The sequence below is a fragment of the Cydia amplana genome, chromosome 15 (genome assembly GCF_948474715.1).
Source record: "Cydia amplana chromosome 15, ilCydAmpl1.1, whole genome shotgun sequence".
Taxonomy (NCBI): Eukaryota; Metazoa; Arthropoda; class Insecta; order Lepidoptera; family Tortricidae; genus Cydia; species Cydia amplana.
In genome coordinates this window covers 5082356-5106366 of record NC_086083.1, presented here as the reverse complement: position 1 = coordinate 5106366, position 24011 = coordinate 5082356, and the positions used below count along the sequence as shown (strand labels likewise).

At 37.9% G+C, this 24011-nt stretch overlaps 3 protein-coding genes across 3 annotated transcripts; all 3 read right to left on the bottom strand.

Annotated features, from left to right (window-relative positions):
- Positions 1-6507: 6507 nt before the first annotated feature.
- On the bottom strand, positions 6508-10366 carry LOC134654500 (carboxypeptidase B-like). The gene is made up of 5 exons (XM_063509943.1): positions 10292-10366; positions 9765-9974; positions 8106-8211; positions 7327-7638; positions 6508-7132 (listed from the first exon to the last, which is right to left on the bottom strand). Exons 1-5 carry the CDS (start codon positions 10354-10356, stop codon positions 6539-6541), a joined length of 1287 nt encoding a protein of 428 aa, XP_063366013.1. The 5' UTR covers positions 10357-10366; the 3' UTR covers positions 6508-6538.
- A 336-nt stretch (positions 10367-10702) lies between these two features.
- LOC134654501 (carboxypeptidase B-like) lies at positions 10703-14615 on the bottom strand. Its single transcript, XM_063509945.1, has 5 exons — positions 14551-14615; positions 13883-14092; positions 12448-12553; positions 11628-11939; positions 10703-11306 (listed from the first exon to the last, which is right to left on the bottom strand). Exons 1-5 carry the CDS (start codon positions 14613-14615, stop codon positions 10713-10715), a joined length of 1287 nt encoding a protein of 428 aa, XP_063366015.1. The 3' UTR covers positions 10703-10712.
- A 758-nt stretch (positions 14616-15373) lies between these two features.
- On the bottom strand, positions 15374-23344 carry LOC134654789 (carboxypeptidase B-like). The gene is made up of 6 exons (XM_063510259.1): positions 23339-23344; positions 21942-22090; positions 20773-20875; positions 19423-19545; positions 17854-17982; positions 15374-15460 (listed from the first exon to the last, which is right to left on the bottom strand). Exons 1-6 carry the CDS (start codon positions 23342-23344, stop codon positions 15374-15376), a joined length of 597 nt encoding a protein of 198 aa, XP_063366329.1.
- Positions 23345-24011: the final 667 nt, after the last annotated feature.

Genomic DNA, 24011 nt, shown 5'->3' with positions numbered 1-24011 from the left:
TTTAGCCGCTCTATGTCCATAAGTTTATTTGAAGACCTCATTCCGATTGTTATTAGGTTTTTTAGTTTCATCCCATAACTCACTCCGGACCGGGAATCTAACTCATTATAAAACTCGGATCGGACGGTTGCGTATCGGAAAATTGGATTTAAGATTCTCGAATGTTCAGGTATATTAGTTGGAAGTTTTTTCAATAAGGAGTTTGAAGATACTTAGATAGGTACTTTAAACGCTCTGCTAACGTAGTACGGTCGAGTTCATAAATATGTATACATTTCTTCACCTTAATGTACGTATTTTAGGGTTCCGTACCTCAAAAGGAAATAAACGGAAACCTTATAGGATCACTCGTGTGTCTGTCTGTCTGTCCGACCATTCCGCCCCTTTATCTCCGAAACTATTGGGTCTAAAATTTTGAAAAAAAAAACACAAAATAGTTCTTTACCTATAGATGACAGGAAAACCTATTAAAAATGTGCAGTCAAGCGTGAGTCGGACTTAATTACGGAACCCTTGGAACGCGAGTCCGACTCGCACTTGGCCGGTTTTTTGTAATTTTTTTATCGTGTTTCCGAGGTTCCGGGGCAAACTGCCGAATGCGACACAAAAGCAGACGGTTCAACGGAGCCACGCCGTCGCCGTTGTCGCCAAAATGGTGTTTAGTTATTTCTGAAGAAAGTGTATCTGAAACTACGTTTAAGTTATTATTTTCGCTTTTAGTGAACTGTGACGAGGTGAGAAAAGTTATGTTAAAGGGCAAAGGGGTATTCATGAAAATATGTAGAATAGAATAGAAATAATTTTATTCGTGAGCACAAACACAAAATAGAAACAGATGTAACAGATATAACAGAGATATAACAAGAGATATAACAGAGAATAAAAGGATAAAGTGCCACGAAATGGAAATGTATGTATGTTAGTCTGTATGATATGTATGTGGCTTTGTTGCCAAAAAAAATGTTTGATTTGATATGCGAACGGTATCGATAGGTATTTTTAATGATGATGTTTTACACTAATATACATGTCAAAACTTGAAATCTAAAACATAAACGTATGCACATAATAGACAAATAAAATACAAACAAAGACACTAAAATTAACTAAAAAAAGTTATTGTTTATTTCGTCTTTTTATGTTCCAATAATAAAGTTTTATTATCCCTTAAAAAACTAATACTTACACTACCAGCCCCTTTTTTTAAATTCCAACCCCTACCCAGCCCAAAAGTGCCAATGATAGGTGCTAGCGGCAGCAGCATTACCGCGCTGGATGACAATTAAGCGATGATATTTTTGATTAGAGAGCAGCTTTTGTGACCCAATGGCGCGCATTGCGTTGCGCGCCTGAACGATCGATATAGTTATTTTCACAGCTAATTGCAAGCTGGTAACGGCTCCAGTGTCAACATCATCTACGGCACTGCGTTTGCTAATTTCCATTAAAATCATCCCAGTTAATTACCTGCTGCCACGGGAGATATCTACACGGAATTATGTCTCTGGAAAAAACAGCGGCGGTATCGTGGTCGCATTTTATCACTAGTCATGTCATGCGTTACTTTCGAACTTACATACATACTTGTTAGAACGTGACAGGCATTATGACAGATGATAAAAAACCGACCATCTTAACAGGCGGGCTTTCATTTTATTAGCGAAAGTGACAGGTGGTGTGGCTAAAGGTGACATTCGGATGGCAACTGCAACAACTTCTTTTATAAGTATTTTAATAAAAAACACCTTTTAAAATTTATGTTGTTTGCTAAAATGTGTGTTTTCACAGTCTTTCGCTGTGGCTTAGACATTTTCAGACATGCCAAGTCTTCGATCGCAAGTCGTAAAGAAAATTCGGGTGTCATTCTGAATCCCTAACAACGTTTGTCCTAAAGTCACTTGCCTAACTGGTTTGTCCTAATGGGCACATGCCCTAACGATCAATTGTCATAACGATTATTTTCCATAATGTAAGGTTCTGAAAAATGTTTAGGTTTTAGAACTTGCTGCCACAAAAGTGGGTTAGGTTAGGGTTAGAACTGCGACTCTCGCAAAAAAGAAAATATGCTTAATAACATTAGGATAAGCAATCAATAATTAGGGAAACCAAAATTAGGGTTTTTAGTGTTAGGACAACTGATCATTATGACAAACAATATTTTATATTATTAGGGAATGCAAAGATAGGAGAAAAGACTTTAGGGATTCAGGTATAGATCCAGAAAATTCATGGTTCTTTAGGCCTTATAACATAAACCATAAACCAGCGATTGATAATAAACAATTTATTTTTTCGTTTACTGCCGGTAACGGTCTCTGTTCTTGAGAATGAAAGCCTATAATAGTTACAAATAAGTGAGTAAAAACGTAGAATGTATAGCGCGAAGTTACTTCCATTAAATTTAAGCCTTTGGCGTCGAAGATGGGAAGGTTTCATTAAAATTTCTCATTCGAGTCTCAGAGCTCTTACATAAAACTGCATTTATTCGCGCATTTGCAAATTGCAATTTCACACGTTTCAACTTAACTGTATATAAGTGTCCTTTTATTTAAATTCTGACACTTCTTCATAGTTTAATAGAATTTGCATCCTTGCAACTTTGTTAATATGTACTTGGTTGGCAACTTGGTAGTAGTAAAAGCCGTTCACTTGTTCAACTATTACATTTTATGAAATAAAACTATAAATAGGGATTATATCGCGTATATTGAATTAATTTATGCTGTATCCCGACGTTTCAAACCCTTTATAGCGTTCGTGGTCAACGGGTGACTGAAGAAAAACTACACTGTGCCAGGCGTGTCTCACTCCGCGATTTCGTCGCTTTGCTACAGGTAGCTAAAAGTCCATCCATTCGGCCCCAATTTTAGGGAAAGGCATAAGCCGCGCGTGGCGCTGTCGCCACCTAGCGGTCATATCTGTGCTGATCGTAACAGACGCGTTTTGTTAGAGAATGAGTCATCTGTACTTAGTACTATTATTTATTCTGTGACTGTGCAAATCTACCCACTTACAAAATAATGAACCATCATAAACTATAAATTTGAAGGCCAGTTATAGGCCAGTGACCGAAGACAATATTATTACATTTTATATTTATAACTTATTTTCAAGATTGTAAATGTCTCAGCGAATGAGACTTTAACCCATTAGCGCCCTTTGTACCCACTTGGGTATACCTGGGGTACGTTTGACTCGATTTTCTACTATTATTCTATTTAAAAAAATATGATACCTATGTATGGCAATGGGGAAGGTCTCAGCATATGCTGGGCCGAAATGCCCGACGCTGGTTTTCAGACCGAACACAACAGAATAAACTGTACATACCCAACATAGTACGGCTTAAAACATAATCCTCTTTGTTTCCCGTCTGTTCTACGAACGCTGTACGCTGCGTGGCCCGCGGGATTCCATTCCAAACGGAAGGAATCGATTGACAGGACAGCTCCATTTCCTTTCTAGAATATTTTGTTTGGCACAGAGAAAAAATGTTGTTCGCGATTCTTTTGTCGAACTAGATATACGTTAACAGAAAATGGTTGAAAATATTTAGCTGTGATGTTTGGACAGGTTCTGTTACCGACCGACTGACAGTGATCGCCGAGAAGCGAGTCTTTTTGAGTGTTTTTCTCAAATTAAAACATTATATATTTATACCGGCTCTGTCACGAATTTATTTTGTTTATTTCCGTCGTATATTTCGTTGTCGAAACATCGGAAATAAAGGTATAGAGTCTATTCGGAAAGAGAAGAGTCGTGGAATGTATTGGGTCCCATACATTCCACGACTCTTCTCTTTCCGCACAGACTCTCACCAGACTCTAATAGGTACGCTAGCCTATACTATCTACGCGAAACTCTGGGTGACTAACCCCTAGTGTAAATTTCATTCGATAGCGTGTCGTGACGTATGCGTTTGCGTTAAGTGTCATTTTGTATGGGATTTTGAGTTTCCAAAACGTCGCGCTTGCTGCGATGTTCAAAATCCTACACATAATGAGATAGCGTTACAACACGTCCGTAACGCTATCGAATGAAATTTACACTAGGGGTTCGAAACGTACGCTGCCGAAATTTTCTCGATGGATTACCTATGTCTTCAAAAATGGGTCATCCGTTATAGGTAGGTTAGAACCAGTCATTTTTTGAAATATATTTAACGTGATTAATTGACCGAAGCGTTAGCTAAGTTCTCCATTTCAGCTTGGGCAAAAATGCTTTCGTATGTTCGCCTCCCACAGATCGCAATTTCCAACCGATTCTCGTGAAACTTTGTGAGCAGGTTCGATGATTAAATATAATTTTAGGTCGATTCCGTTTTTTCTAAATGATACGCGAGGTCATAGATACAGCTCACAGAGCCTCTAGTTTTTAACACACTAGCCAAAGCCAGCTTTCCACCGAATTTTAACTTAAAGAAACACCAAAAACCGGCTTATTCCAGTTTATTTCGGCTTAAAGCCTTTGCGCCGTAACCCTTTGAGATATGAATCTATGATCATAAGGCTCCAATCAGCGGAATGGGCTGCACTCATTACATTGAGAGTACACTGCGGTATTGCGAAGGAAAATGTTTAGATGGCCCCAACGTTGTTGTGGCAAAGGATTATGGCCGAATAGACAAGTAAAGTTAGAGCGTTTTCACACTGTCCAATTCGACATTTCATAAGAGTATAAGGTATTACATATATGTTTTTCTGTATTTATTTATTCATTTGAGAAATTAGCATGGCAAAAAACCGGTCAAGTGCGAGTCGGACTCGCATTCCAAGGGAGAATTACATTACCCAATTTTTTATAATGTATTTTTTACGTGGAACGTGAATGAAATATCTGTATAAAACCCGTATGGGTAGGATAAAAAACTAAGTAATTAAGTCTGACTCAAGCTTGACTGCATATTTCTAATACCTAGGTTTTCCTGTCATCTATAGGTAAAGAACTATTTTGCGTATTTTTCCAATATTTTAGACCCAGTCGTTTCAGAAGATAAAGGGGTTGGCGGGAAAGTACAATCGACAGGTTGAGTGAAGGAAAGGAGGGGAGGCCTTTGCCCAGCAGTGGGTCACTAAACCAAGCTAACGAAAAAAAAATCATTTAGATTAAGTGATTTAGATTAAATGGAATATGTACCATATACCATAAACCGGCTTAGGAATATCTAACGGTACTTTACAAGACAGCGCCTCGTCGATGTGAAATCCATTTTTATTCAATTTGGAAACTCCGCAATCAGGAAGTAAAGATTCATCAAAGATTTTCTTGTACGATAATTTTAAATCAAAATAACAGCGTTCAGTGATTGTGATTGTATAAATAAACATTAAATACAATGACTTCCTCATTTATTTGATTCTTAACGATGTTTACAAAATGGTGATATTGCTAAACGAATCTAATCTCGTAGATATCTAATCTCAATATCATTTAACAATTTAAAAAATAAAAGAGAAAATAGTAAATACAAATAATAATGTTTTAGAAAAAAAAAATAATTGTATTACGCGTCAAGTCAGAGTCTGAAACTAACTACGCCAAATCCCAAAGCTTAATGCTTAGTTTATTTCTGTCCAAAAACCTTCTGGTTCCACCCGAGAAGTCAGGAAAACTAAACAAAGCCGGGAAAATAAATAAACCTCGTCCTTTAATTACTAAAGTTTTGTTTCTTAACGGATTTCCATATTCTTAGGTCGGGTGCATGGTTTTAATTGGAATTTTCCTCGTCACCGGAAACTTTTCAGTGCGGGATCAATTTCCAATTCCGAGTATTCTATTCGCGTTTGCGAGAATGCTGAGGGATGGGATCGATTTCTGCAGATGTTAGCGGCACATCGATAGTTTGCTTAAACTATCGATAGACTATGTAGCTTTATTTGACTTTCAGAAGCGAAAAATAAATCTTTATGTGAGATGTTATGGCTATGTGAGCAATATTTGCGAGACTACGAGATTCGAAATAGGTAAATTAACCATATGAATCATAAGACCTGTTTATATAAATATTAGTATGAAAATTTTTAACATACAAATCTAATGCACAGCTTACAAACTTTCAGAAACCCACTTACACAACTTATTGTAAAAAAAATTGAACGAAAAAGATACAAAATTGATTTTATTTTAACCAACTGTGCTATAGAAGACCCAATCCAGACTCCACCCACCTAATTTATTTTTCCATCACGTTTCTTAGTTTTTAATTCCTTATAAACTTTTGTTTATTAAGTGCTTTGCTTAACTAAAACATTATAAATTCACTGTAATGCAATGCATGATGCAGAAGTAAATTAGTACCTATGTACGTGAAATACTTGTAAATACTTGTTAAATACTTATCTACCTAAGATCTAGTGTATAAATTGTTCATGTACCTACTTTATTTGACATGTAAAACATTATGTTTTATGAATAAATAATACAATACAATACAATACTGTCTGCTGTGGACACAAAAGGATAAAAATAGTCAAAAAAAATATATTTTATCTAAATAATACAAATCTCAATAGCATAAAAATATTTAATAATAAAACCTTCATCTAAACAACTCTCCTGCTCTTCTGGCTCCCACGACGATGCCTTCCCACGTCTCGCGGCAGACCTGCTCGATGTAGATAGGATCCAGGTGGAACCCTTCGTAACCACCCTGGAGACCAGGCAACTCATAAGTGTAAGACAACGGGACACCGATCAGATGCGCATAGTCCTCAGAGGCACCAGCCGTGCCATACCAGAGCACCAAGGCTGCGTTGCCGACGATATAGTTAGGGAAGTTAGCCAGTTTCCGGGCATCGATAGCAGTAGCCATATTTACACCAACAGAATGGAGAGCGAAAGCGTTAGGCGATAGAGATCCGTCATGACCCCATCCGTAGAGGATCATGCTACCGTAACTGTGCATGGTCAAGTACAAAGCCATACGGTGAAGGTATTCATGAAGCAGGTCCCTCACTACTCTGGTTTCGATCTCGGAGAAGGCTCGGCTCCCACCGTATGTATCTGCGCAAGGTACGGCGCTGGTGCCAACGGTGCCCCAGAAGAAGTCATAGTTGCGGTTGCCGTCTACTCCTGGACATAAGCTGCTCAAGACGTGGCTGTCAGTTGAGCGAGTTTTGCGCCAGAAACGATCCTGGAAATGACAGACATCACCTTTAAGGGTCTCACTTTTTGAAAGTAAATTAAACTTTAACAATATAATTTCAGTACAGACCAGAACTACGCTTATGCATGATAATCGTCAAAGAATACTTCACGTCCGAAGATCAAAGTAAAAAATAATCAAAGTAATAATCGAAATGAATAACGAATTTAATATACACTTACCGATGAGAAGGTGTAAACATATCCATCAGGATTGACCACAGGGAGGATGATCCAATCAAAGTTCTCCAGAAGGTCAGGCTCAGTCACGTCTTCAGTCAACTTATGAATCATCCAGGTAACCGAAGGTGGGGAGATCCACTCCCGGGCGTGGATACCGCCATCAATGAAGATCACGGGTTTGCTCTCATCTTGGAAGTTTGTAGTGGAAATCTTCAGGTAGTAGATGGGGCGGCCTTCGAAGGAATTTGCGGGGTTGACCAAAGTGACGGTATCAGGGAAACGAGCTGCAATGTCGATGAGGTAAGCGTCGATCTGAAAAAAATATATAACAAAGGAAATATATATTACATGATTGTTTAAAAACTTGCAGTAGGAAAAATACCGATTAAAAAACCTTCAAGTGTGGTTGACAACGGCAAGGTCTATTGGAGACTATACTCATATGAGATGACACTAATTGCATTATGGTAGGTATGTCATTTATTCTAGATTTATCCTGAAGTAATCTAACTTTTAATACGAAATCCCGTCTTCCAAGTTGATTATCGTAAACGTTCTTCTCGTATTGATTTGTTTTATATACCTTCATTATTATTTAGACGTAACTAGTTATAAGAAATTGGTTATAATTATTTAATATTTAAAACATTCGCGTTTTGAACACATGCACATTTATAGACGGGCTACCGCGAAATTTATTTTTATTACCTGTATTAAATTTCGCAGTAGAGTTCTATAAATGAGAGTTAATATGGTTATTGTTTATAGATTGAACATACCGTTTCTAGAGTCTGATAGTTGTCATAAGGAAGGTTTCTTCCGCCACTCCTTATAAAGTCGCGTGCCTTCTTAGCCGCAATCAGAGTATCGTCATAGTCCAAGGCACTGCAAAAATAAGAAATTTAATTGAATAAAGCTAATTAACTAGATTTTAAATCATTTAATAAATTGTGGCTTCGATCGCAAATACAACCAATAGTAAGTACTTAAAAAAGTAGGTAAAAGGTAATGAGGGATTTGTAAAAAACCGGCGAATGCCGCCTAATTCTTTGAAAACTTACTTCTGCAATGTTTTCATAGAGTAACTATACCTATTTCCTGATCTAGTTATAAGCTTTTCCCTCGCAAATCACGCTAAAGTAGAAACAGATTCTGGACACTCATTCAACACACTCAGTAAGAATTCATTTTATTTTGAATTAAATGGCTTCAGTCCAGTGGGACTATTTCTCAGGAGCTTTAAATACGACTATAATTGAATGGTTAGTACCGTAAACCGGGGTGACTTTCAAATGCAGGGGCGACTTCGATATTTCAGTTTTTCAGCCGTTACATATTTTTATTCGGATTTTTTAGTAGTAGGTAAACAAGTATGTATAATAATCTAACTTGTTACACGAACAGTTCGAGAAAATAATGAATAATGATAATTTAGTGGCAGTTTTAAAACTATCAAAGTATCCCCAAAATTTCCTAAAGTCACCTCGTTTTACGGTAAAAGACAGTGGACAGATGTAGTGCAAAATTATTTTCCTTCGTATTTTTACGGAAACATACGAACGTGTCTTGCTATTTCAGTACTGAGCTTGATTGAAGTAGCATGACAAATACGGACGTTTTCGAGAAAATACGAAGGAAAACAATTATGCAATACATCTGTACGGTGACTTTATTAGTACTTGTAAAGCTATGTAAGTGTACTCGAACAATATTAATAAGCAAAAAGCAAAAATCACGAAATGTGACTAGATATCAAGATGACGCTCGAATCGGAAGACCTCATAGTAAGTGCAAAACAAAATAATATATAAATTAATCAGTGGGTTGATTAGATTTATATTAACCAAACAACGTCATTAACAACACCGGAAAGATAATTAAAACAATCGATAACATACGTACAAGTAGGTAAACATTTGACGTCGGTATTATTTTGTACAGATGAATTTAATGAAAATGTCACGTAGGTATTACCCATTATTAATATCGCGTATTTTTTGGCCCCTATTTCATACTCCAAAGGGATGATTTTCCTTATCGAGACATCTAAATCCACGTTATCTAGCTGTAAGTCAAACGTTTCAGACATTTTTGCTTGAGCCAAGAACAAACGTACAACCGTGCATCGAAATATTAACCAACCACTTAAACTCGAACTCCACTTAAAACGAAGGGTTATCGCGTATTCGTTCCGAAAACGGATACATTCTTACTTTTAAAAACGATTGTCATGGCTACGGCCCCTGAAACTGTAGGAAGGATAATTCCTACTCTTTTATTGTAGATCTGACCCGACTTATAATGCGGTGGTTTGGCTAATCGCCATTGGATATCTACCTAAGGTAAATCTTAACAAAATCGTCAACCTAGTAGCTTAGCATCATATCAACAGTATCAACCTACTTTATTTATTTAAAAACATTCCTAAATCTACTTACGCTTTTACATTATCAGCATGCACTTTGTAGTTGATAGCCAAGGCTTCTAAAGCCTTGGTGAAACCGTCCTGATGATTTGGAGCAACCAGAACAACGCCTTCGCGTTGAACGATGGGGTGACTCAGCACATCGACGAAGTATTGGTCGAGGATCGGTCCGAGGGCCTTCAGCTGTTCAGCGGACGCTGGTCCCACGTAGTAGGACTTCCAGCTGAGATCGAAAAGGGATTCCAAAATTATCTATGGAGTTGACTTTTTTGTTAGATTATAATTTTAGGTACTTAGTTCATAATTTTTTAATTTCTTCTTTGAGGTTCTTCTTATTGGATGCCTCGTAATTGGAAATTTAAACAACACAATTTGAAAAAAAAAACACATGCAAAGATATTTAAACAATATATACCACCTGGTGCAAAAAAAGAATTTAATTTAAAATTGACTAGGTGTTCTGTCAATTTAATATCAGTTAAAGAATTGTACAAGGCTTAGGTTTATTTTTTATCAGTTAAATAAAATGTGTTAACTTACCCGTCATATTTCTCGTGCTTGGCATACGCCAAAGCGAACAACAGAACCACGGCTAGTAACCTCATTGTGTCGAATGTGTAGGTACAAAAGAGTATCGCGGTCTATATACTGGCAGAATTCGAGAGATAAGTTAAAAGATATAGATAAGTTTACAATCTTAGCTTAGGTCGTTATCTTGCCAACCAAATTCACTCTCTGCTATGGACACAAAAGGATAAAAACATGAAAAAAAAAATTTCATACAAATAATACGACTCCCTAAAGCATAAATATATTTAATGAAATAGAAATACCAGCATCCTTGGTACAATGCCTCAAGGGCCTATTTTAGATTTAAGCTAGTTTTTAATTTCTGTTAATAATACCACTGTATATATCTTGTTTGTAAATAAATGATTTGTTCCCTTTAATGAAATATCCTTCATCTAAACAACTCTCCTGCTCTTCTGGCTCCCACGACGATGCCTTCCCACGTCTCGCGGCAGACCTGCTCGATGTAGATAGGATCCAGGTGGAATCCTTCGAAACCACCCTGGAGACCAGGCAACTCATAAGTGTAAGCTAACGGGACACCGATCAGATGCGCATAGTCCTCAGAGGCCCCGGACGCGCCATACCAGAGCACCAAGGCTGCGTTGCCGACGATGTAGTTATGGAAGTTAGGCAGTTTCCGGGCATCGATAGCGGCAGCCATACTGACACCAACAGTATGGAGAGCGAAAGCGTTAGGTGATAGAGATCCGTCATGACCCCATCCGTAGAGGATCATGCTACCGTAACTGTGCATGGTCAAGTACAAAGCCATGCGGTGAAGGTATTCATGAAGCAGGTCCCTCACTACTCTAGTTTCGATCTCGGAGAAGGCTTGGCTCCCGCCGTATGTCTCTACGCAAGGTGAGGCGCTGGTGCCAACGGTGTTCCAGAAGAAGTCATAGTTGCGGTTGCCGTCTACTCCTGGACATAAGGTGCTCCAAGCGTGGCTGTCAGTTGAGCGAGTTTTGCGCCAGAAACGATCCTGGAAATGACAGACAGCACCTTTAAGGGTCTCACTTTTTGAAAGTAAATTAAACTTAAACAATATAATTTAATTACAGACCAGAACTACGCTTATGTATCATGATCATCAAAGACTACGTCCTAAGGTCAAAGTAGAAAATTAAGTAAACGAAATGAAGAATTAGGGCTGATTTAGACGGCGCGCGAACTCGCATGCAATTTTAGTTACATTGCGGACTGTTGGTTACGTATAATTCAATCGACCGATCAAAACCCGCAATGTTCTCGTTCTCGCATCGTCTAAATGAGCCCTTAGGTACTTAGTTTATGTTAGACTTACCGATGAGAAGGTGAAAGCATATCCATCAGGATTGACCACAGGCAGGATGATCCAATCAAATTTCTCCAGAAGGTCAGGCTCAGTTATGTCTTCAGTCAACTTATGAATCATCCAGGTAACCGAAGGTGGGGAGACCCACTCCCGGGCGTGGATACCGCCATCAATGAAGATCACGGGTTTGCTCTCATCTTGGAAGTTTGTGGTGGAAATCTTCAGGTAGTAGATGGGGCGGTCTTCGAAGGAATTTGCGGGGTTGACCAAAGTGACGGTATCAGGGAAACGAGCTGCAATGTCGATGAGGTAAGCGTCGATCTGAAAAAAATATATAACAAAGGAAATTACATGATTGTTTAAAAACTTGCAGAAACTCGTGAATGCTGCAGATCGCAGGTCGCAGGTGGCCCGAACCGAAGGTGAGGGCTATAAATATGCGATTTGGGGCTTTACAAATTACTGCCCGTGGTTGGTCTAAAGTTTTACGTCTTGCCTTGGCCAGGAAATGAGATACTTGGGATATCATAGGTGACGTAAAAAATTGAATATATTACAACGCAAATATACATATATAGTGGTTGACAATGGCAAGGATTGGAAACTATACTTATATGAGACTGATTTGCAACATGGTATGTAAAATAATATAATAGTAATTCTACTTTTATCGTGAAATAATCTAACTTTTAATACGAAATTCGCGTCTTCTAAGTTGAGTATCTAATGCTAAACATTCATCTCGTATTTCCTTGACTTCGGTTTGTTTTTAGAACTTCATTGTTATTTAGACGTAGTCATAAATAAGTAAGTTATATTTTGAACATACCGTTTCTAGAGTTTGATAGTTGTCATAAGGGAGGTTTCTTCCGCCACTCCTTATGAAATCGCGTGCCTTCTTAGCCGCAATCAGTGTATCGTCGTAGTCTAAGGCACTGCAACAATAAGAAATTTTATTAAATGAAGGATCTAAATCAGATTTTGAAGCACTTAATAAGTTGTGGATTCGATCGCAAACATATAGGTATCTACATATGTACCTAGTAGGGAAGGAGGGATTTGGAAAAATCAGGCGAAGTCGCCAAATTTTTTGAAACCTTACTTCAGCAATGTTTGCGAGTTACTGAAATGAGCGGCAGATTCCTGCAGCTGACCTGTTTCCACACGTATTGGCTCGCCTTTCCTGTGGAATAAGACAGTGAAGCCGAGAGGGTAATGCAGGTGCTGGGCATCCCTGCGTTTCCTTAATGCCGTCCCAGGCGGTGTAATGTCTTACACCATAAATCGTCTGCAATAGACGCAAAGGCCAATGATGATGATGATGATATTTTACTGATCTAGGTAAAAGCTTTTACCCATGAAGGCCACGCTATAGTATAAGCAGAGTCTAGACACTCAGTTGAACATTTTGTAGGTAAATTAGGTACTTATAAGCCAACGTCATTAATAACAGCGGAAAGTAATTAAAAACATCGATAACACAAGTAGGTAAACATTTGACGTCGGTATTATCTTGATGAATTTAGTGAAAATGTCCCATCAATAATATATCGTAATTTCATCCTCCAAACTTTGGAGTCCAAAGGGATGATTTTCAGGGTGAAAGTATTTTGAGATATCGAAATCCACGTTATTTAGCTAGCGTTATTCAGCATACAATGTATTTTTTTTTTGGGAATTAAACGCTTTTTTTTTGCTTTCAGACAGACCGAGTAGAGGTGTCCTACTTATACCATCTCAAACTCTCCTCTTAATATATCACCTCGTAAGTATGTAGGTATTAGTTAGTAGGTACAAGAGTATTTACATCCTCAGTAATAAAGGTTAAGGTCGGTGATATCGGTAAAGGTGGAAAAGTCTAAAGAAAGGTTTGTCTAGTTTGATTATCCCGAACTTGGGTTAAAAATTAACCCACCAGGTAAACTCACAAAAGAAGTGTTGTTGTTGTTGCGTATTCGTTACGAAAACTGGGAGATGGCCAAGTCACAATCCTTTAAAAGCAACACCGATGACGTGAGTTTTGGCGCATCTTATCGCGATACATTCTTACTTTTAAAAACGATTGTCATGGCTACGGCCCCTGATACTGTAGACTGTAGGAAGGATAATTCCTACTCTCTTATTGTAGGTCTGAACCGACGATTGGATACCTACCTAAGGTAAATCTTGACAAAATCGTCAACCTAGTAGCAAGGTACCATTACCATCATATCAACAGTATAAACCTACTTTATTTATTTAAAAACATTCCTAAATCTACTCACGCTTTTACATTATCAGCATGCACCTTGTAGTCGATAGCTAAGTCTTCTAAAGCCTTGGTGAAACCGTCCTGATGATTTGGAGCAACCAGAACAACGCCTTCGCGTTGAACGATGGGGTGACTCAGCACATCGACGAAGTATTGGTCGAGGATCGGTCCGAGGGCCTTCAGCTGTTCAGCGGACGCTGGTCCCACGTAGTAGGACTTCCAGCTGTGATCGAAAGGTACTAGGATTACGAAATGATCTATACTTGGTCAAGCAGATCTTGTCAGTAGAAAAAGGCGGCATATTGAAAAATGTATACTCGAAGGGATATCGTCCCATAGAAAATTTGAATATCGCGCCTTTTGCTGACAAGATTTGTTTGACCATATGTTGTTGGCTTTTTTGTTATTTGATTTATTGAATTTCTTCTTAGAGATTTTTCTTATTAAATGTCTCATGATTGGAAGTTGAAACACCACAATTTGAAACAAATAAAACACATGTAAAGACAATACCACCTGGTGCAAAAAGATAATCTAATTTAAAATTGACCAGGTTTTGTGTAAATTATATGACAGGGTCATTTAAAGAATTGTGCAAGGTATATTTTCATCAGTTACCTGCACTTAAAGTTCACTTACCCGTCATATTTCAACAGTTACCTACACTTAAAGTTCACTTACCCGTCATATTTCTCGTGCTTGGCATACGCCAAAGCGAACAACAGAACCACGGCTAGTAACCTCATTCTGTCGAATGTGTAGGTACAAAAGAGTATCGCGGTCTATATACTGGCAGAGTTCGAAAGATAAGTTGAAAGATACAGATAAGTTTACAATCTTAGCTTAGGTATCTTACCGAACCGATTTGACGGTTCGGTATTCGGTCGGAAGGACCGGACCGGGGCCGGACCGCAGCTTCCGGCGCTTCGTCTTCTATGGAAATCCCCACGTGATCACCGATCAGACACGTCGGACGCCTCGGCTCGGGCACGGCCACGGCGTGAGTTATTCTTAATCTGTCAGCTCCCACGGCTCATATATGAGCCAGAACGCTTATGGTGACGTCATATCGTGGGATTCGACAGACGTGGGATTAGAAGGTGAAAGTCTATTCTTATCACAATAAGCGATTAAAAGATGTCGCTTACTGCAAATTGTTAGCATATTATTGTGGCGCCACTGTGCCAGCGCCGCACTTTTTAGTTTTTATCTCATTTATTTATCTCATTTCAAGTCATTACCTAATTGTACCCATTACCTAAGCAATTTGTTCCTATCTGTGCAAACTTCGATTCGCGGGACCAATCAGGGCCTGGCTTCCTACAGAAGCCACCCCTGATTGGCCGCGCGATCCACTACTGCCAACTTAGACACCATTTTCTCCAATTTTGTAACTGAACTGCTCTTCCTTCTGCTCCTGACCACCGTCACGAAAACACGGTGACATAATTTGTAAGACCGACTCTTTGTGTCCTCGAAGAGAATAAATACCTTCACCACTGCATCAGCGTTTCCGTCGATAGCCCTCACCAATACCCCACGGGCTGGGTCTTACATTATCAAACCACAATATCTTCAGACACAATTGATACTGGGAAAAGAAAAATTAATAACTTTAAAAGCAAATTTAGAAAAGAACTAGAAGGTACCTAAATATGATTTTATTCTTTTCTATGACGCTTTTTGCCAAGCGGACTCCAGGCTCCCATGAGCCGTGGCAAAATGCCGGGACAACGCGAGGAAGATGGTACATCGTGTATGGATCGTGTGCATCTAGGGCCTTACCATGATGTCCTTATTGCGATTCAGTTTAGGTCCTAAATGCTGGATTCTCAACTGGGTACTAGTGTGTAGTCGCAGACGTGGCAGCAAGCCATTGCCGGCAGGCAAGAATTGCTTTAGTGTGTAGTCGTTATTGGCCTAGGATGGTAGGCCGCCCGATAGGACGAGACAAAGACAGAGACAGAGAGGACAGGCCGACTCTTAAGACGAATGTTTCATACAAACCTAGTCCTCATTATCCTCTCTGGATATTAACATTATTGAAAATATTTCGACACAATTTGTTGTATATTAACCACAGCTATGCCCCTACGTTTGATTTTTTCAATTTTTTAATTAATATAGGAGCATTTAAAAATGTGTATGAACTCTGTTTTTCGCTCATATTTTATTCAATAATCAAAAAATCCAAAAAACTTAAACGTAAATAGGGGCATAGCTATGGTTAATATACCTACACCAAATTATGTAAAAATATTTTCCATAACGTCAGTATCCAAAGAGGAAAATGGGAACGTTTGTATGGAGTTTGCCGTCCCCTTTCCTCTTAAGTTAATGTATGTAGTTCTAGTAAAACTTTCATAGAATGCGCAAATGGCAATGGCAAATATCATTGAATGACGTTGCTAGAATTATATAGAAATCACAGATAATAATCAGGAAAACACGCAATCGTAAGTACTTAGTTGATAATCGGCTATTGGTCATACTCTTTGCATTGCTATCATTCAATTAATGACACATATGGATTGGATAATGTATTGATTTGTATTTAATTAATCCATCGATCATTAAACTTGATTAAACATACCTACTGATCAATGACGACTAATTTGAGAAAAAAGAGCATGTCAGACCATGCTCAGTTTACCCTCTCCCCCCCCCCCCACAATAGGGGGCAAAGTTGTTGTTTAAACGCTCGTGCTAATATTGAAAGATTCCAAAATTGAACCAGGAGCGTAACGAGTGTTTCGAAAAGTGGAAGCTAATTGGTAGTAAAACAAATTTTGCCACCGAGTGAAACACAAAAAGGGTGTAGATAGCAGGATAGCAGGAAACTATAACCAAACGATGCCTTTTAAAGAGGATAATACCCTGCACAATATTTCAACCTCCTCCGACCCCCTCCACAATACCCGATAAACCCCAAAACTATTTTTTTTTTCAAATCTATGTGACGGACGAATGCCTAATTTTCCTCAAATATTATTGGAACTAAAGGCCATTGGAAAAATTAAAAGCTCTCTATCTCATTACTTTGTAAAAAACAATTCGTAACATCCTGTAAAATGACTTCCAGGCACTACCAACGCTACACACTACAAATCCTGTATAATGACTTCCAGGCACTACAAACGCTAAACACTACAAATAGCATGTTATCGGCTACGCTCATAGCGCGTAGCTAGCGAGTAAATGTGTTAACCAATATTAGGTGTTCCTATTTTGCTTCTATTCGTATTAGTTATTCCTATAACCAATATTAGGTAAGTATTCCTTTAACCAATATTAGTTATTCCTATAACCAATACTAGGTATTCCTATTTAGTCGGTTCAACTCATAACAAAACACACATTCTCCGCCAAGATACCTAAAGGCATTCTCCTTAATTCCACATTATTTGCGATATCACATCAAAAGCGGAACAACAAATGATTATCTACAAAAATGTCTGATCGATACACCAATTTCATTCTTAATGCTTTTCCGATAATTTGGGTTCGAGTTACAAGAATTTATCGTGAGGTGCCTTAACACTCGCGTTCTTTGAGTAAATAAGGCCGATATAAATTTTCTTTCGGCGAGATGGGAAAATATGGAGCTCTGGCTTTCATGCCTTTGTTTTACGGGATTCGAATTCGGGAACGTTATTATTAATTGTCATATTGTAAGGTAAAATAAACAACCATTCTAAGGCTGCCATATTAATGACTACTTAGTTTAGTTACTATGTACAGGCGTGGCTGACTCCGCGATTTCGTCGCGTCTCTACAAGTACCTACAAGTACATGCGGGCCACACCAATTTTGGTGTCTAGCCATAGTTGGCACTTAGGTAGTTGCCGTGCACCGCTACGGAGCGGGCGCATGCTCGCGCTTGCGCCACCTAGCGGTCATATCTGTCGTAACAGACGCGTTTTGTTACAGAGTGAATCTTCTGTACCTAGTACTATTACTTATTCTGTGCCAAGGACAGTCAACATTGTGCAGAAGATCCTGCTCCTGAACGTCTATGACCAGTTTCTCAATGGCGTATAGAGTGGCAGGCAGTGTGACCCATTCACAAGCATGGAGCAGAGATTGCATGTAGACTATGGGTTTGCTCCTGTCCTGTAATTAATAGTAAAATTTCGTGAATATTTCTCCCTTAGATGTACTCAATTTCTTAGATTTTAAGTCTAAATTTAAGGTTTATCTGTAAAAATGTGTTATACTATACAGATTTTTCTTGTAGGATCTTGTGTCTTGTGGCCCGGCAGCTTGAATATGTCATGCTCGCTTAAAAGTCTTTGCTTACGGTGGCGTTGTTGATCGGGTCGCCACTTTCCCGAATGAAGGTTGAGAGAGGCGATGGCTGAGATACGCGTCATACTCGTGAACGGGTGCTGTTTGTGGAGACTGGTCTATTCAAGCTAACACGAGCTATTATATTTAGTTATCCTTTTTTTTTGAGGATAATTACATGGACACAGACACACATCATTCGGTTCTCGTATGCTATTTTAGTTTTATTGTCATTTTCTTACTTAATGAATGTTTTAATTAGGTATACAGGATTTTGACTCTTGGAGACCCTATACATCTCTAAGGATAATTTGATTAACTACTATATATTGTAATCTTTAAGTTATGATGACACTTAGAGACATTTACATCTCTAAATAATTTTAGATTATAGTTTTGTATCTTTGTGTTCTTTTTTTTCAATACTATTGTTATAGCGTTTTTTTTTGTAATTCGACATTTAGAGACTTTATACATCTCTATGTAATACTTTAGTTTGATTTTATATTTGCGGCTTAGAAAGTTGTATTTTATAATTGTAGATGTGTTTTTTTTTGCTGTATGTAAATTCCATGTTGACGTGTAAAAGTGCCCTTGTGGCCTATTTGCTGAATAAGTTGATGTTTGATGTTTGTTTGTTTGATCTTTTCCTAGTCTTAATATTTATTATAGTTCGTTTTTTTAGCATTGGAAAGAAGGTAAGCGATCTTGACATGTCTTTTTATTAAAAATCACCATTAAAAAATAAGTCACAGCAAATATGTTAGAATTATAAACCATATACGATCTTTTACATTCTTTTGCTTTCATAAGTAATATAAACTATTTTTTTTTAAAAGCGTTCAAGAAGATTGTTTACCTTCTTTATAAGGTTCGGCGGGGCGTGCAGCGTGGCGTCGGGCTCACAAGTGATTTGAGCAGCGTGCACTAAGGCCGCTCCTATACGCTTGCATTTGTTTAACATGCACGCCGCACGCCACGCCCCGCTGCACGCCCAACTCGAGCGTCCACTCAGGCCTTACACTAATGCTAAAAAAACGAACTATGAAAGTCCGCAGCAAGCTCGCCCGATTTTCACCTTTCCATACAAAATAAAGTTTCGTTCTCATTTTAAAAGTACGTGTTGGATGGTAATGAATGGCTTGCACATAAGTTTTCTGATTACATTTTATATTTATTTCTACTTTAAATGTAATGTTTTGTCAATGTACACTAATTGCATACTTCGCCAGCCTTTATTTTTACACAAAAAGTACCTAGTTGTACCTGGAAGTTTGTGGTAGAGATCCTCAAATATTTGATATCACGACCTTCAAAGCTTCTTCCCGCAGACACCACTGTCACGAGATTAGGATACCTATTTGCAAGTTCGACTAGGTAAGTGTCAACCTAAAAAATAAAAACGAATTACATAAAGGTACCTACTCTAAAAAGACAATTGCTAAGTAAACACATTTTAAGGCTGTGTCGACCAGAGATTGTGAGGATGCGTGGCGAGGGATGTGTTTGTCAAGAACTAATAGAATCACTGCACGGTGAGCGAGGAAAACAAATGAAGTTATTCTATTGGCTCATAACAAACACATACCTTGCAACACATCCTAGCACATCTCTGGTCGAAAAGCAGCCTAATTTTCTGCTTCACATCTTGATTCCATAGTTATATTTACTCTTTACTTTGTCATCCGTGTTATTTGTAATGCAGTGTTGTCTAGATTATTATTTTTTATTCTAATTGTTTTACCATATAAGCAAATTAGCTAAGCACTATCTAAGACTTGTTTAAGTATTTCATTGTTAACCGCAGTAACTTGCGGTCAAATGCATAGAGTAGTACCTAATGTGCTGTCGTCATGATTATCATCTTCTATAAGGTCATTTATGCTAGAAATTGTGCGGAAAAAGAAGAGTTTTGTGATCAATACTTTCTATGACTCTTCTCTTTCCACACTTCTATTCCTTAACAGAGAAAACGGAATGTAAAAGTGGCAAGATTTTGTAATTTTTAATTGTCTTTACCTATTGACCGCCATAACAGCCATATTCGAATTTTAATATACGTCAAATATTAGATATCTATTAGACATCACCAAAAAGACAGTAAAAAGACAAATAAATAACTTATGAACTAAATATATCTATGAATAATACTAAATTAAAACTAACCCTAAATATGTCTAAAATAAAACAAGGAATATAAAAACTACTGAAAGAGGCCTCCCCGCGCTACCCCCGGCGCAAAGGTGCCCATCATACTAGCTGCGTTTCTTCAAACAAAAACGTCACTTTTGACACTTGTTTGACACCGACATATCTTGGTGATGTCTAATAGATATCTAGTTCAAAATCCGAATCGGGCCCACAGTCGGCTGTGGCTGTCATCGGAAAGTCTTGCCAATTACACCAACGACTACTATAGCCGACATTAGCTTCGCCAATGCAATAGGGACTTACACGGAACTCCGCAAAGTTCAATTTCGCTTAAATAATCGCCATTGCCTGGCGTGCGGGGCTCGGCATATTTCTTCGCCGTCCGGCGTTCAAAAGGTTAAACCCAACAATTCCTGTTTACTTATGTCACTCTCACTACTACGTATTAAATTGTTTAATACTTACAGCAGCATATCTATGGATTGTATCGAAGGATAGGCCAAATCTACTAGTCCTGTTGCTTTTGGCTGCCGCTTCAGACAACAGCTTCTCTTCCAAGTCCAATTCCCTGTAAGTAAAAGTGTATAAAAGGTTTGAAATAAGTAATGTTATTTTATTCTATAGTTCATCTTACAGTTAAAAGGTGAACGTAATGATACTAATGATATGTTTGTGAATTATTTTTAGGTTTATTGTTATTTAAATGATGATGATGATGATGTTTCAGAAGCAGATGGTGAAAGATTATAAGAGAGAAAGTTATGCAGAAGGGAGGCCACGACCCTCGAACATATTGAGGAATACGACGCAAGGCATAAAGAAATAAAATGGTATATTTTCGGAATTTTTAGTGTACATATCTACAATCAATTCACGACTAATTCCGTAGAAAATGGGACGGGTCCTGGTGTGGGACGCCACCTGGGTAGACTCACTAGTCCCCTCCCATATCCATGGAAGATCTAACAGATCCGGTGCAGCTGCAGAGGCGGTCATAGGATTAATAGGTTTCTAAAGAAAAGAAGTTTGGTCTCTACGCATAGATTGCAATGGTACATTGCTATACTTATAAGGAACGAGAAAATGCTGCCAGCAGGTTTTACATTGTATTAAGTAGTGTTAGATTTTATGTAAAGTCTCTGTACCCATTTTTCTATGGCAATAAATATATAGGTATATTGTTTCATACCAAGAATATGCATATAACAGATAAATATTATGGACCTTTGTCTGACCTTTATTATCTTATCGCTTTCGCTATATCTTTGAAAATGAATCGCCAAATTTAAACTGATAAAATACCGATTTACTCGGATTAATATTACATTTTTAATCACGGACATTAGTTATATTAAGTAGAGAGATAGAATTATTATTAATAAGATAGAGATCGAGTCGAGCTCTTAAGGGTAAGTTAGCGACAAGTTACTTAGTTTACTTACTTCAACTTCAACTTCAACATTTATTCAGCAAATAGGCCACAAGGGCACTTTTACACGTCAACATTGAATTTACATGCAAGCAAAATAATAATAATTATACATCAACAATTATTAAATACAACTACAACTACCAAATCAAACTAACGTAATACAATACTCGTAATAACGTAATACAAATAACGTAATACTTGCTCTTTAACATTTTCTACTGCAAGTGTGTAGCCAATTCCAGCGGCTTCCAAGCCGTCCTGCAGCAGAGACCGAGCTGCCTTCGGTACCAGGACGGTCGAAGGGTTATCCTGGCCACCATGAGCCCAGACGTCCAGGTTCAGACGATGCTCCTACTCGGTAAAGAAAGATTTGAAAATAAGTTTTGAATGATTCACGATTAGTTTCACTAGACTTATATCGACCGGGATTACCTTTTGTATTGTTTTCGAACTCCCGATATGAACAAGTGTGAACGCGACCAGACCAACGAGTGTAAACGCGTCCGGTGGTAACGTTGAAAGCGAACGCAGCCGACGCGCACGAATGAGAGTAGACCGAGCGCGGTCTATACAACTTTAACGGCTCGGCCACGACTTTACGCGACTGGCGACGGCAGCAGTGACAACCATAGATGGGAATGAAAGGTCCGATCACCGAGTCTCGCTCCAACCATGGTTATCGCTGCAGCCATTAGCACCACCCGCTATCTTCAACTGAACGGGTAACTACCCGTGAACAAGATGCATGTAACTGCGTCGAAATATCGGGAGCTCGAAAACAATACAAAAGGTAATCACGGTTCATATCCCGGTCGATATAAGTCTTATGTAAATGTCATATACTAAAGTGAAAGTGACCAAGGTCTGTGCCTGAGCATGGGACCGAACCAGCATCTTCATGTATTCAAAATAATCGCTCCAATACAAATCAAAAGGCAGTTTTTGTTAGTCCATGTTCGTAGAAAATCCTTGCGTACTCATTGGAAGCTTCCTTACAACATTTTGATCTTTTTTTTGGGTACCTACTTTAACAAAAGATTATATATTATACTAAAGTCAGATCAAGGTTCTGTTTTTAGTGACATGTAAGAATAGAACAAATACCTAACTGCACAAAAGGATACATCAATATCAATGGTAGAGTCTGTTCGGAAAGAGAAGAGTTGTGGAATGTATTGGGTACTTAAATATTACGCCAGATAAAAACACTTTAGAGTCAGGTCAAGTAAAATCTACACCGACTTTTTAAGTGACAAAGTGTGGGTGTACCATCCCAAAATCAAATACCAGGATGTGCTACGTAGTGACCAAGTGGCAGTCCAGATTTAGTTACAAAAAAATTTGCAAAGTTAGCTTAGATTTTAGACAGACTTTTTTTTATTAATGTTGTTCTTTGTTTACTCACCCATCATATATTTCGTTCTTGGCGAATACAGAACAAAAAGCCAAACAGAATACCAATAGGATTTTATTCATTTTGTCCTTCATCTATAGGCTACCAGTTTTGAACTGATTTGTCAATTTCGGCTCATCAATTTTTATTTGATAAGCGGTTTTGATTATAAGCTGGTGAATCAATCTCGGATAAAAAATTGTTACAGGCATTTTGTTATCGAATCAAAATGTATTATAAATATTAAATTAAAATTGTAGTCTTTCCGAGATTATACATGATAAGTCGGTTCATTTCTACGAATCCTCCAAGATTTCAGTGTCTTTGTGTAAGGAATTTGCAATTTAAATCAAAATTTGAACTACGAGTAAATGTTTTATTTTATTTTATGCTTGCTACAAAAAAAATAACGAGTTTAACCGCTCTAGAAGTTAATTTTGGATTTATATTTATCGTATTTAATCATTTTTACCTGAATGCCACACTTCAATATCTTTTCGTTAAATTACCTCTAAATCTATTAGTTAAATTATCAACTGACTAATTACTAAATACTGACTGACTAAATATATTTAGTATCCTTCCCAACATTGCCTGAATTTCACAGTCAGTATTCTACAGCCGTAGTATTTTTATATTATTAACATACGCAATAAAAGCAAGTAAGTAATAAATACTTTTATTGTACGAAAGAATATTGGCTACAGCAGATAACAAATATGTATAATATTAGTGTAGTATATATGTACAAAGGCGTACTTATCTGTATGAGGAAAAGTAAAAGTAAAAGTAAAAGTATTTATCGATACCTAACCATTTTAAGTTATCGACACCCGCCACCCCTACGTTCCGTTTTCTTGGCCCCAAATGCTAATGCGG

Coding starts and splice junctions, on each gene's coding strand:
- LOC134654500 (XM_063509943.1), bottom strand. CDS start 10,356: ATGAGGTTACTAGCCGTGGTTCTGTTGTTCGCTTTGGCGTATGCCAAG. Junction 8,212..9,764: donor CATGCTGATAATGTAAAAGC/GTAAGTAGATTT, acceptor TTATTTTTGCAG/TGCCTTGGACTATGACGATA. Junction 7,639..8,105: donor ACTATCAGACTCTAGAAACG/GTATGTTCAATC, acceptor TATTTTTTTCAG/ATCGACGCTTACCTCATCGA.
- LOC134654501 (XM_063509945.1), bottom strand. CDS start 14,615: ATGAGGTTACTAGCCGTGGTTCTGTTGTTCGCTTTGGCGTATGCCAAG. Junction 11,940..12,447: donor ACTATCAAACTCTAGAAACG/GTATGTTCAAAA, acceptor TATTTTTTTCAG/ATCGACGCTTACCTCATCGA. Junction 11,307..11,627: donor ATGCTTTCACCTTCTCATCG/GTAAGTCTAACA, acceptor TGTCATTTCCAG/GATCGTTTCTGGCGCAAAAC.
- LOC134654789 (XM_063510259.1), bottom strand. Junction 20,876..21,941: donor GCAGTAGAAAATGTTAAAGA/GCAAGTATTACG, acceptor TTTTACTTACAG/GGAATTGGACTTGGAAGAGA. Junction 15,461..17,853: donor AGCAGGATCTTCTGCACAAT/GTTGACTGTCCT, acceptor TTCTTTTCCCAG/TATCAATTGTGTCTGAAGAT.